This window comes from Lontra canadensis, unplaced genomic scaffold (assembly GCF_010015895.1).
Source record: "Lontra canadensis isolate GAN:19392208 unplaced genomic scaffold, GSC_riverotter_1.0 scaffold3, whole genome shotgun sequence".
In the NCBI taxonomy this organism is placed as follows: domain Eukaryota; kingdom Metazoa; phylum Chordata; class Mammalia; order Carnivora; family Mustelidae; genus Lontra; species Lontra canadensis.
Window position 1 is genome coordinate 31,562,739 of NW_022630997.1, and position 14,127 is coordinate 31,576,865.

Consider the following 14,127-nt stretch of genomic DNA (forward strand, 5'->3'; position numbering starts at 1 on the left):
TACAATTAAACAATTAAAAATATGTCTGATATCTAGCATTTATTAATTTGAAATAGTTATACTTCTCTCAACCAATGAGTTTAATCTTAGGTTCAAGGAATTTATACCTGACTCCTCTTCACGTTGGCTGTTCAAAGCAAAACTCACGAGCTAACGCTAGCACTTATACAGCACTGCATGATCACATTTTCTCTCCTAACTGCTTGTGGCTCTATCTTCCGGCCTATTCTATTTTTCTTGTTTCTTAGTTCTTATTTTTAACGGATTCTTTTTGCATGACTACAGCCATCTTTTTAAATAAGGAGGAAGGAAAAAAATGTGTTAAGTAATGTTCCCTAATCTGTAACAATTACACTGCCTACCATCATATAAGGACACATTCTGTACCAATAAACCATTCATGTTTATATGACATTTTATCTTACCAATAAAGGTAGCCCAGATCCACTACCAGAACTCTGTGACTGGTCAATAAGGTCTTTTAATGATTCTCCAACTGGAATAAATGCTTCATCTTGTTCCAAATCACGATTATAACGACGTCTGCTTGAGATGCTCTTGCAATAATGTCTTTTAAAAAAGCAGAAAATAACCTACATTAAAATTCCAAAATTACAAAATTCTAGGGTGAGAAAAATCTTGAGGTTGTCGATACCATTATCTTTCCTTCAGATAGGATCACATCCAAGTTAGTCTTACAGGATAATATCTCTTCTGTTAAAGTCAAGTCCAAGAATTGAGTTTATGAGGTAGAGTTCTATGTACACGCTAAAATGGAAAGATGTCTACAGTGCACTGGCTAGTGAAAAAAAAAAAACATTAAAAAACAGCATGCAGAGTGTGATCCTAGCTATATAATTTTTAAAAATTATATATATCTACATATGTCTAAAAAGATCAGAAGAGATACAGAACAAGTTCTAAATAACAGTTATTTCCAGGGATGCTGGAGTACTCACCTACTTTACATGAGCATTTTGATTTGAATTTGTATTTTGAATTTTGTTGTGTCAAAATGAACAATGAATATAGTTCCATTTTAAAGAAGGGAAAAGGAATTTATGCAAAGAAATCAAATAAGTTCTCTGAACTCATTCTGACAGTTTTGAAGATTCTCTTCTTACAATTTCAGATTATGAAATATTTCAAACATACAGGAAAGTAGAGATTTAACTGCCACCCACATGTAGACCATTTAAACTGAATAAATATTAACATTATATTTATTTTAAAGAAATAAACATTAGAAATATTTGAAGCTCCTTCCACTTCCCTGATAGTTCCATTTCCTTCCTTTACTTTTGAGAAACAAACACCATCCTGAAAGGTTGTTACATCCTCTTCCTATTTATCTACCACCGATGTACATATTCACATAAACAACACTGTTTCTCTGGATACAAATGGACTCGAATGGCATATGCTGTATTTACTTGATATCCTTCTAAAAAAAACACACACACACACAAACTTCCTTATATACTTATCCATGCCGATACGTGTTTAAAAACAAGAGCTCATGTTTATTGATGCTGAGTGTGTCAGGCCTTGTTCTAAGACTTACTTCATCTTTACAAAACTCCTAAGAGGTGAATACTATTGCTCCTGTTTTACAGGTGAGAAAACCATGGCCCAGAGGTTCATCATCTGTCCCAAGTCAGACACCACTGGGTGGTGAAGCTGGGATCCAAACCCAGACTGGGTCTGGGAGCCATGGTCTCCATCATTACTCTTCTGCCAGAGAAATGATTTAAATGGTGCCTTGGGTTCTTGTTAGAAATTTACCACAATTTACTCTGACGGCCATATTTGTTAATTCCGAAAGTTTGCTAATACAAATAGTAACACAAAAATTATTTTTGTGCCAGTCTCTTGAGCAGGAGTGTAAGAATTTCTTGGAAGTTACACATACTTTTTTTTTTTAAGATTTTATTTATTTATTTGACAGACAGAGAGAGCACAAGCAGGAAGAGTAGAAGAGGGAGAAGCAGGCTCCCTGCATAGCACTGAGCCCAATGCAGGACTTGATCCCAGCACCCTGAGATCATGACCCAAGCCGAAGGCAGTCACTTAACCAAATGAGCCAGCCAGACACCCCTCAAAAGTAGACATACTTTCAATTTTAGTGATATCACTAAATTGCTCTCCAAAGTGGAATAATTTATAAAGTATAGTAATGATATTATGCCATAAAATATTTTATACTTTACAATACTATATTTTATATATTTTATATTATAAATGCATTGATATAATTACAGTAGAAACATATAACATATATTATACTATTATAGTATATACTATATGCAGAACATATATAGAACATATAGTATATACTATACTATTACTATTATGTATATTAGACACTATGCTATATATTATACTATATATAATACTATTATTATGTTTTTAATGTATTATAAAATATAATATCACATTGTGCATTTCCCCATATTCTAGTGCAAACTTGGAACTAGCACATTTTTAGACTGTTCATATTTTTTCCTATAGTTCATTTTTTTCCTTTGAACTGCTCATCATAGTTTTTGCCTATTCTATGAAGTGCCTACTCTTGCTATTAAACAGGGATGTTTTCTCTCTTTTTCTCAATGATTCATTAGGAATTCCTTATGTAATCTGGATGCCAAATCTGATAATTATGCTACAAGAGTCTTTTCTCAGTCTGTTAGTATCCTGTCATTCCACTTACGGTAGTGGTTTTTCCTCCCTTTTGGATACATGCTTTTATGCCTTAAGACCATCTTCTCAACCCTAACATCATTAGCACGTTTTAAGGGTGTTTAAATTCTGATTCTCTCATTTAGTCCTTTAACCCATTTGGCACTTACAGTAAAGGATGGAAATTACAGAAAGCGTCAAGTCAGATTTGTTTTCTCTCTGGATAGCCCAATATACTTAGCCATTTTTGAATTTTATTTTTAAAACCTTACATGGGTAATTGACTCAAATGGTTTAAAATTTAAAAGGCACAAAAGTACATGCAATCAACAATCTTCCTCCTGCCCTTCCCTGCGCCATCAGGGAGGAACTGGAAAAAACCTGGAACTGGAACTATTTCCACAATTTCTTCGGTAATATTCTGAGGAGCATTTATGTCTATTTAGATAAAAATACATACATTGCTGTTCACCTCCCATTTTTCTTGTTTTTTTTCCAGAAATGGTAGTGTACGTAAATACTGTCCTGCATCTTGCTTTTTCATTTTGCAACCTATCCGGGTGCTCAGTCCAAAGCAGTACATAAAGGGCCTCCTTTTCCTTTCATGGCGGAACAGTAGTCCCTTGTACTGCAGTTAACCATTCCTTCACCAGGAACATTTATGTTGTTTCTAGTTTTACATCATATAAGGCTAAAATGAAAAAAGTTTTTGGCATACCTGTATGCAAACTGCTAGAAGTTAGAACTGAATTTGGAATTTTGACGGAATGCTCTACTGACCTCCTCTTTGAAGGTTATACCTGTTACAAACCCTGACCATTATAGGACAGCCCATCCTTCCCACACTCACCCACACCTTTATAACACTTCTAGAACTTTGTTTTTTTTTATAAGATTTTATTTATTTATTTGACAGAGATCACAAGTAAGCAGAGAGGCAGGTAGAGAGAGAGGAAGGGAAGCAGGCTCCCTGCTGAGCAGAGAGCCCGATATGGGACTCGATCCCAGAACCCTGGGATCATGACCTGAGCTAAAGGCAGAGTCTTTAACTCACTGAGCCACCCAGGCGCCCTAGAACTTTGTTTTTAATTTTATCCAAGATCTACTCTCATCTATTTTTTTAAAAAATTTATGTATAACAGACTCCCCCAAAATGCAAGTACTAGTCTGCTGTTGACTGAAAGCCTTACCAATAAAACAAACACATGATTATCACATATTTTTTATCCGGTGTGTAGTATATGCTGCATTCTTAAAATAGAGTAAGTTCTTAGAGAAAAAATGTATTAAGAAAATGACGAGATAAAGAAATTGCATTTACAGTACTATGCTGTATTGAAAAAAGATCTACATGTAAATGGACTGAGGCAGTTCAAACCCATGTTGTTCAAGTGTCAACTATATATACTGGAGTTCCCAAAGAAAAGGAGAGGAGAGAGAGCGAAATATTTTAAGAAAAATGACCAAGACTTTTTTTTTCAGATTTAATTAGAACTGTAAACCCATAGAGCCAAAGTACAAGAAACTCAAAGAAACCTACACCAAGGTACATCATTATCAAATTGCCCAAAACCAGTAATAAAGAAAAAAAAATCTTAGATGCAGCCAGAGGAAAAGGGTAGATTAGGTATAGAAGAAGAAAGGTAAGAATGGGTGGTAGCTGACTTTTCAGGGGGAACAATGCATAAAGCAGCAGCAGCTTTAAAGTGCTCAAGGAAAGAGGCGCATGGGTAGCTCAGTTGGTTAAGCCTCTGCCTTCAGCTCAGGTCACGATCTCAGGGTCCTGGGATTGAGCCCTGGGCTCCCTGCTCAGCGGGAAATCTGCTTCTTCTCCCTCTGCTTGTTCTCTCTCTTTCTGCCAAATAAAATCTTTTTGACTGCACAGGGGTCGGTGCCCCTAACCCCTGCCCTGTTCAACACACACACACACACACACACACATTAGGCTGCTTGAAGTCCCACAACTCACTGGTGCCTAATTCATTTTTTAAGTTATTTTTTAATAGTTTAGTTTGTTTAGTTTCTTCTTGTAAAAAAGATTTTATTTGACAGAGAGAGAGAGAGAGAGAGAGCACAAGTAGGGGGAGCAGCAGAGTGAGAGGAAGAAGCAGGCTCCCCACTGAGCAGGGAGCCCGAAGCAGGCTTGATCCCAGCATCCTGGGATCATGACCTGAGCCAAAGGCAGATGCTTAACAACTGAGCCACCCATGCATTCCATTTGTTTAGTGTCTTCATGCCTGATCCTATTTTCTTCTACAGTAGCTAATCTGCCATTAATCTTATCCAGCGTACATTTCATCTCAGCACAGATTTCATTTCCTGAAGTTTGATTTGGGTCTTTGTATCTTCTATGTCTCTATTTCACTTTTTGAACATATAAAATACAGTTGTAATAACTATTTTAATGCCCCTGTCTACTAATTCTAAAACTTAGATCGGTTCTACCATGCTGTTTTTGATTCTTCATTATTGGTTGTATTGGTTGTATTTTTGCATGCCTGGTGACAGCTGAATGGATACAGACATTGTGAATTTTACCTTGTTGGGTGCTGAGTACTTTTGTATTCCTTTAAATATTCTTTTTTTTTTTTTTTTTTTTTTTCTTTTATTTTTTTTTTTTTTTTTTTTTTTTTCCTTTAAATATTCTTGAACTATGTTCTAGGATGCAGCTATTTGGAAACAGGACAATCCTTCTGAGGTGGGACCAGTGTCATGTTTCTTCTAGGGCTAATTATTTCCAATACTGAATGAACCAAGACCCCTATGAGTACTCTAAACAAAGCCCTGTGAATTATTAAGTTTTCAAGTCTCACAGCTGGTGGGAACAGACACTATTCTCAGAATTGTGTGAGCATCGAACAATGTTTTCTTCAGTTTTATCAAGCAAAACCCCTGTGGGTAGTTTCCTCACTTGTACATGCTGCTCAAGATTCAGCTGAATATTTGATAGGAACCCTGTGCAGATATCCAGAGTTCTTTCCTTATGAAGCACTCTCCTCTCCAGTACTCTGTCCTATGAACCATAACTGCTATTCGTACTCCAGACTCAGCTACATCTCCTGGAGTCAGAACCTCCTGGACTACACCTGGGTTCCTCCCATGTCCTATAGGTAGAAATTCTCTCTGGGCAATAAGGTAGGCAATCATAAGGCTCACTTTATTTGTCTCCTGTTTTTCAGGGATTAGTGTGTTTCATGGCCTGACTGGCAGCTATCAGTATGTGAGCGGGGCTTACTGATTATAGGCTTCACGTAAGATAACTGCCTGGGCCATTTCATTGGGCCCACTGAGGTCAGCAGGTTTAGGTCTCTTCTCTTGGGCTGGACGGATTTCCCCAAGAAGATTCTTCCCATCTGTCATTTGAATAAGCCTGGCTGACAGCATTCTGGCATAGTTGAGGAGCCCACCAATCAGTATGTAAATGTTCACTTTATCACCATATTTTCACTGTAATACCTCACCCTCAATAATGGGGGCCACCACTAAGAATATTATCTTTGTTCTTTCCAGGGAATATACTTTCTAGCTTTCTGTTAGGGAGGTGGTGGGGAAGTGACTCTCAGAACAGGAGTCATGAATCTCAATATCTGTTGTACTTGCCATCGAAGATGGCCCACAACAACCCTTACCTCCCAGTAAGCATGTCCTTGTTTAGTTCCCTTCCATAACACAGTAAGATTGACCTGTGTGACCAACAGAATGTGGCAGAAGTGATGGTGTAACTTTTTTTTTTTTTTTTTAAGATTTTTAAATTTATCTGACAGAGACACAGCGGGAGAGGGAACAAAAGCAGGGGAGTGAGAGAGGGAGAAGCAGGCTTCCTGCCGAGAGGCAGCCCAATGCAGGGCTTGATCCCAGCACCCTGGGATCATGACCTGAGTTGAAGGCAGTCACTTAACGACTGAGCCACCCAGGCGCTCCATGATGGTGTATCCTTTGAGTTTAGATTGTATATAGATTTGCAGTTTCCACCTTGATCTCTTGGGTCACGCTAGGAGGAAAAAGCCAGGCTTCATACTGCAAGGACACTCAAGCAGCTCTGCAGAGAGGCTCACCATCAGAGAAACTAAGGCTTCCTGCCAATTTGTGAGCCTGAGAAGGGAGCTACCTTTATTTTGGAAGGTGATCGACCAGCTCCAGGCAAAGCCTTCAGGCGAGCACAACCTCTGCTGACGTCTGGCTAGACATTATGAAAGATCCTGACACCCAGACAGTCATTCCTGAGTTTCTGACCCACAGTGAGAGATAATAATTGCTGTTTTAAGCCACTGCGTTTGGAAGTGATTTCTTAATGCAGTATTGCACAACACACAGAGCATCTGACTTTCTAAAAATAGATTTTCAAGCAATCCTCTTGGTTTTACTGCCACTCTCAACTTTACTTCCAGAGATAACCAGTACTGCCAATTCTTGAGTTTCTTGGAGAATTCTAAGATATAAACTGGTTGCTACTTTCTCAAAGTTCTAGCCTAGGAGTCTGATTTTTAAGATCTGCAAAGTCACTTACTACTCATCCAAAAGCTTCACAAGTTCCAAAGTTTTTTGCTGTTATCTCTTGTTTTCCTCATCCTAGTTGGACAAAGAAGTTCAAAACTCTTTACTGCTTGCTTTTTTTTATTGGAGGCAGCAACAGTAAGTATGCTCAACCTGTCTCTTTTAAGATTTTTGCCAGTATAACATGTGAAAAACAGTATCTCAGTATGACTTTAATTTATATTTTTCATATTCTGAGTATTCTTGAGTCATTTTTTAAAAAAGATTTTATTTATTTGACATAGAGAGATCACAAGAAGGCAGAGAGGCAGGCAGAGAGTGGGGGAAGCAGGCTCCCTGCTGAGCAGAGAGCCCAATGCGGGGCTCAATCCCAGGACCCCGGGATCATGACCTGAGCTGAAGGCAGAGGCTCTAACCCATTGACCCACCCAGGCACCCCTTGTGTCATCTTTTTATTTTGCTTTTAAGAGCTATAAGTATTTCCTTTTAGGTAAATAGTTCATTTTCCCACTGAGCTGCTAAGGTTTTTTTCTTTTTGATTTATAAAAGCTCTCCATGTTTGAGAAATCAGCTCTCTGTAATATGAAATGCCAATATTTTTCACTGTATTCTGTTTATGGTTGGTTTCTGCCACATAGTAAAGTTTTATTTTTATGTAGTTGACACAATTTTTTTTTTAATTTTAAGGTTTTGTTTTCTGTGGGTGTGTTTTTTTTTTTGCTTTTCAGTCTTGTGTCAGACTCAGAAAAGGCTTCCACATTCTGAGATCATTTTTTAAAAATTCTTCCATGGTTTGTTCCAGTGCTTTAATCACTTCATTTTACATATATCTAGCTCTAATCTGGGTAAAATTTATTCCAATGTAGGTAACTGATTAAACTGCATTTTAAACTTCATCTTTTTTTTTTTAAAGATTTTATTTATTTATTTGACAGAAATCACAAGTAGACAGAGAGACAGGCAGAGAGAGAGGAAGGGAAGCAAGCTCCCTGCCGAGCAGAGAGCCCGATGTGGGGCTCGATTCCAGGACCCTGGGATCATGAACCGAGCCGAAGGCAGTGGCTTAACCCACTGAGCCACCCAGGCGCCCCTTAAACTTCATCTTTAAAAAAAAAAATCTTCATCTTTTTCCATGTAGCTACCTACTACAAATCCATGTATAGAATTATCCAACTTTTCCCCAGTGATCTGAAATGTTCCCTTTACCATATACCAAATTTCTTTATATTCTTGGGTCTGTTTATGGGTCTAATAACCTGTTCTACTGATCTCTCGGTCTATCCACATACCAGTAAGATAATGCTTTATTACTGAAGTTTATCCCCTCCTATTATTACTCTTCTCTTTCGGGAAATCATGACTAAACACAAACAATTCTGAAGGCACAAATAACTTAAGAATGATAATGTAGTTGGCTTTTTGGGACAGATTTTCAACATTCAATAGTCTAAAAATAAGAAAAATCATAAGCACTCATGAATGAAGCAAGAAGTAGAGTTGGGTTCAACTAACTGATTAGTAGTAAGCTCCTCTTTTCCCTTAAGAAAATTATATTTTAGTTAGGAGCTTATAACCTAAAGAAGATAGAACCAGAGAATATAAGCTAATGGCATCTGAATTGTATTCAACGGTCAGTAATTTCTTTGCACTGGCTTTTATTTTTATTTTTTTTTAATATTTTATTTATTTATTTATTTGGCAGACAGAGATCACAAGCAGGCAGAAAAGCAGGCAGAGAGAGAGGAGGAAGCATGCTCCCCGCCAAGCAGAGAGCCCGATGCGGGGCTCGATCCCAGAACCCTGAGATCATGACCTGAGCCGAAGGCAGAGGCTTTAACCCACTGAGCCACCCAGGTGCCCCTGCACTGGCTTTTAAAGAATAATTGCTCATATCTAATATTCAACAAAATATTTCATATCAAAATAATTATCTTACTTGTAACAAAAGCAGCTGGAGAAGATGATCATCGCAATTATGCAGACAGCCATAGAAATGAGCACAACCAGCCACCGAATGCTGCCATCAAAAAATGGACCTGACAAGGGAAGGAAACAATGAAATATACATATTGTCTTTCTATCACATATTAAAGGGGAAAATAATTTGTAGTGTTAAATTCTAGAAAGCTTGCTTATTGTAAAAACCAGAGAAAATATGTTATTGAAAATCATGATCACACCCTTTTCGGCTAACCTACCTATGACAACAGGGGGCAGTGTAGGTTGTAAATACTGGTTACATAAATTGGTCCGACAACATTCTATTGTCCGGCGTAGCTGGGCTTTTGGTGAATCCTAGAGGAAGAGTAATAATAAAATTAAAAATGGCTTGATATTTTAAGGTTGATAATGAGGTTTTTTTTAAATATTCATAAGTATAATTTCTAATTCAGCTGAAAGAATAGGACCTCCAAATTTTATGTGTAAAAAAAAATTACTGAAAACTTAGAATCTGTGCTGAAATAGTGAAGATTGTGAAACTATTTTTCCTAAAGAGAACGTATGAATGTGGATGGTGTGTTGGAACAATGAATTATAAATTACAAACAAAAGTTCATTAAGTATTTTTTACTAAAACTTTGGCTTATCTTAATATATTCCTTTTCATTTGTTTTCAGTAAAAATGTATCTTTTCCTTAAAAAACATGGATAAGACGTTTTATCATAATGATGAACTAGTAGGGTACACAGGATCGCAGAACAATACCAAAACTACGTAGGTGGAGGGTGTCCCAGTCTAAAGAAAAGAGACATCAGGAAGAGTGGTTGAGTCAGTAGAAGATACTGCACAGTCTGCTTACAACAACTACACTGAGACTAATGAACCCCACGTAGAAGCAAGTTGAAGCAGATGCAGTGAGGACAAAGGCAAAATATAGAAGCCATTTTTCTGAGTTTCTTAGAGTCTACCAACCAGATATGAGATGTGTCCCTAATAGGTCAATAAATGAGCACAGGAAAACACCGTAGCCATGAGAACAGACACCAACAATTATGTGTGAAGTTTGACTTGACTGGTACAGTACTTGACAAGTTATTAACTCAAATGCTGACATTTCAGCACTGCCTGGGAAAACTGCCATTCTGGACCAAAATAGTAACAGAAAGGAATTACTTGTCATTATACAAGTAGCAACAATATAAGCAGAAATTGACCATACTATTCTTAAGTATCAGATGGCCAGAAAGAAAGACTTCAGGAGTCTATGACTTGAGATTCTATCAGGGAAAGTGGGTCAAGAGTATTTGGAAACTTTCAAAAGCTCAAGTTTTATACTGTAACTGAATTTTTAACATTAAAACAATTTTTATTTGTAAATGATCATAAAAAGAGAAGAGAGAGACAATTCAGGAGTTATACAGGTGACTCTGAAATCATCCCAGCCCGAGGACACTTACATGAAGGATGGAATGAAGAGTACTTAACTGAAGATGAGTACAAGGGCTGCAAAGCTCCAAGAACAGCTTCAGGAAGGCTAACGACCAAAATGATCTGAGCCTTGCAGAAGAGAAAACGTCAAGAAAAACCAAGAAAGGGTTTCTGCGGCACTGCTAGAGGACAGACACCAAGCAACGAATGTGCTGCTGACGAGAGAGCAGGAGAGGGGCACAGATCAGCACTGTACGTGGAAGCTGCTCTCCCGGACACAGCAACAGGTCCTCCAGGGCTCTTGCACTCTGCAGGAGTGCCTGCTCTTGAAGCCGAAGCCAGGTGAGCACACCCAGCAAAGGAAGAGAGAGGCCTGGAAGGCCAGTGCGATGGTAAGATTTTAGCAAGAACGAGTACTGGGCACTGAAGAGCTAAATGTTATACTCCTTCTTTTTTTTAAAAGAAAAAGAAAGCAGACTTGGCCAACTAGAGTTTGGAGGCTGCATGGTATTATGGAAAAAGCAAGGGCTCTGGAACCAAAAAGCTTATTAAATCCTAGCTTTGCCACTTACTAACTTTGTGAACAATGAACTTCTCTCTGGGCTTCTGTTTCCTCTGTTCTAAAATGGAGGACAAAAATACCTGCTTGTGGGGTAACTGTGAGGAAATGAGGTAGCTTACACCAAGTACCTGGCACATTAAAAGCAAACCTTAAATATTTGATAAATAAATTCTTTCTGTCTAGTGAGTGTGACATGATCCTAGTGGGGATTCTAGAACAAGCCAAAAATGCTTATAAACTCCTAGAAGAGTCAATGTGGCTTGACCAAGAACAGCAATAGCAGCCCCAGGTCCCACCTTTCTTCGATAGTTAACCGTATGTCTGAGTGGGCAAAGATCAGATGATCAAGGTGGATCATTTCTGCACTATTCCTGCACTCCTCCGCTCCCATCCTCCATCCATGTCCAATTCTGTGATCTGACCAGAGTCCTGTGAGCTTAGATACTTAGATGTGAATTACAACACTGTCTGGAAATGAGGTTTGTGGTCCCAGGCCTTTGATCTGTAAATCAGGAGATGGGCGATTGTGCAAAGGGAGAAAGGAACAGAAACTGCCTGGGGAACCCTGTTCTCAGGCAGCCTAAGAGCACAATATAGGACTAGGCGTGGGAAAGCAATTCCCCTAAATTATCCACGCATGTATGTGATCCTTGTGTAATAGTCTGTGTGTACTTAGGGACTCACATAACCAGCTTAACAACTGCTCAGTTATATCATCAATATTATAAAAGCTAACATTTATTAAGCCCTCTGTGCTAAACTCTTTACACATAGGTTATCTCATTTGATCCTTACAACTCCCTTAGAAGAAAACAACTTGAAAAAAGAAAAGCTTCTTGCCCCCAAATTCTGCAGCTAGCAAGAAGCAGCACATGGATTTGAATACAGACTGTGAAGTTTAACAACTAACTTCTATTAGTGAGTTCAATTTATGATACACCTAGTTTAGGGGGCTTGCCGGATACTGGTTATTACTGTTGAGCTCTGTGCTCTAACCACAGTTCTTTCTTCCGTATTTTCAGTGATTAAAAAAGGTACAGAGTTCAGGGTTGATAAAACATGCAAATGGCATAAAACTGGAAGAAATAATCAAATTAGCATCCCCCCCCCAAATCCTTATAAATTACAGCAAAGGACTAATTCTAACATGATAAAATGTAACATAGACAAGTATGTAACAACTGTTTAACAAAACTCATTCCATTCCCATCCTCCTATTTGTGTCAAGAAACCAAAAGAACCAACAAAGAATGGAAGAGATGTGGTTCAGCAGTAGCGTGAGTGAAAGATGGGGATTTCAGCTGATGGGAAGCTCCACAGGTTTCAAGAGTGTGGTATGACAATCTGCCATCTAACATGAGATTTGGCTGTATTTAGAAAAAGAGAAAGGAGCTATTTATCTCCCTCCCCCAAACCCTGGGTCAATCCACATTAGATTCTGCATACAACCCTGAGAAACCAGAGTCACGAAAGCTGATCACACACGGAGCAGGTGAGGTGACTGGGAACTCGCATTTTCACCAGGCAAAGATGAGAGGGTATGGGGAGGAACACAGGACCACACAGAAAACTTACTTCACACAGTAAAGGGCTGTCTTATTAAAGAGGCTTTAGATTTGTCCTCTGTGGTCCAAAGGGGTAGGAAGAGATTTATAGTCATTAGAAGGAAGAGCTTTCTAAAGATCAGGTGAGGTCGTTCGTACAGACGAAATAGGTGGTCTTGGGAGGTGAGGACCCATTACTAGAGGTGTGGCACTAGAAAACAGATGGGATGCAATACGTGTGTGGCGGGGGAGGGATCCCGAACTTTAGCAGAGGTTGGACCATATAACCTTTAAAGTTTCTGTCAATCCTGAGAATTTCTTAATGATGGAAATAACTTCCTAAAATAGTCAAACCTTAAATTTGTCACAAACGGTTCCATCTGAAACTGTTTTTCAGAAACACTAAAAGGACTGCTGGGGTAAAATTACTGTACAGGATTTTGAAGAGATTAGATTTATACCCGACAGCCATCAGGATGTTCATAAACTCTTTCTTACCAGCTCTCTAATGCCTTTGCTGCTGCTGTTAAAATAACTCCACTGAGATTTCCTTACAAGGGCTTGTCTCAGTGATACAAAGGTTACTGCCCATTACCCTAAAGTCTTTCCAGTCAGTTTTATAATCCATGGGTGATACTGTGACAATATTTTTTGCAGTCATGACAATCTGCGAACAGGATGATTCAAACCTTTTTTTAAAAAGTAAAATAATCTGAAAAAAAAAAATCTGGAACTTCAATTAACACAATCTCACTATTTGAAGCAAGAGCTAAACTTCCTCCAATATATTTGATTTACAAGAAGATACAGTGATGAACAGATCAGGCACACTCCTCCTGGAGAGATGAATACTTTTCATGTGGTCCCTCCCTTCTTTATTTCAGAGGCCCCAATGGAGATCCTTACCTTGCACTGAAAGTCAGATCCTTCATATTTCATACACCCTGAAGCTAATGTGGTTTCTCCCTGGTCATCTTCTTCTATGATGGCAAAGCAATGCCCATTAGTTCTAAAAGAAAAGACCCCACAAAAAAAAAAAACAACATAACGTTACATAAGAAAGTACCAATTAAATCTCAATTTGAATGTGACTGGATACTGATGGCCTGTAGTTCCTGTTTTTTCAACTAGAACTATATTCGTGTTATTTATTGGCAAAACTCTATGGGTTTTCAGGCAAACGAAAGAGGTCACGTCTGAACTAAAACCTAACGGTCCAAGGGGCAAAAGATTTCTTTTAAAATGAGTCCTCTAAATATGACTACGTAACTTCTCTTTGCTAATCAGAGTTACATGATCACAGAAAGCGGATTTATAAAATTTTACAAAGTAAAGAATCTTAATGTTTTAAAAATACGTGTAAAAATGGCTGCCTCGTTAGGGCACCTAGGTGACTCAATCGACTGAGTGTCTGATTCCTGGTTTCCGCTCAGGCTCAGGTCAAGATCTCAGGGTTGTGGGATCAAGCCCTGTGAGCA

The 14,127-nt window shown here is 38.4% G+C and overlaps 1 protein-coding gene across 2 annotated transcripts in view; it reads right to left on the minus strand.

The window, feature by feature from the left end:
• Positions 1–14,127, minus strand: part of BMPR1A (bone morphogenetic protein receptor type 1A) — a 135,352-nt gene that overhangs the window by 9,288 nt on the left and 111,937 nt on the right. For both annotated transcript variants that reach the window (XM_032838304.1, XM_032838305.1), the window contains 4 exons: positions 13,556–13,658; positions 9,372–9,468; positions 9,110–9,209; positions 426–570 (listed from right to left, as the gene is read on the minus strand). In XM_032838304.1, the coding sequence (XP_032694195.1) occupies positions 426–570; positions 9,110–9,209; positions 9,372–9,468; positions 13,556–13,658 (445 nt within the window). The remainder of the gene's footprint in view (positions 1–425; positions 571–9,109; positions 9,210–9,371; positions 9,469–13,555; positions 13,659–14,127) is intronic.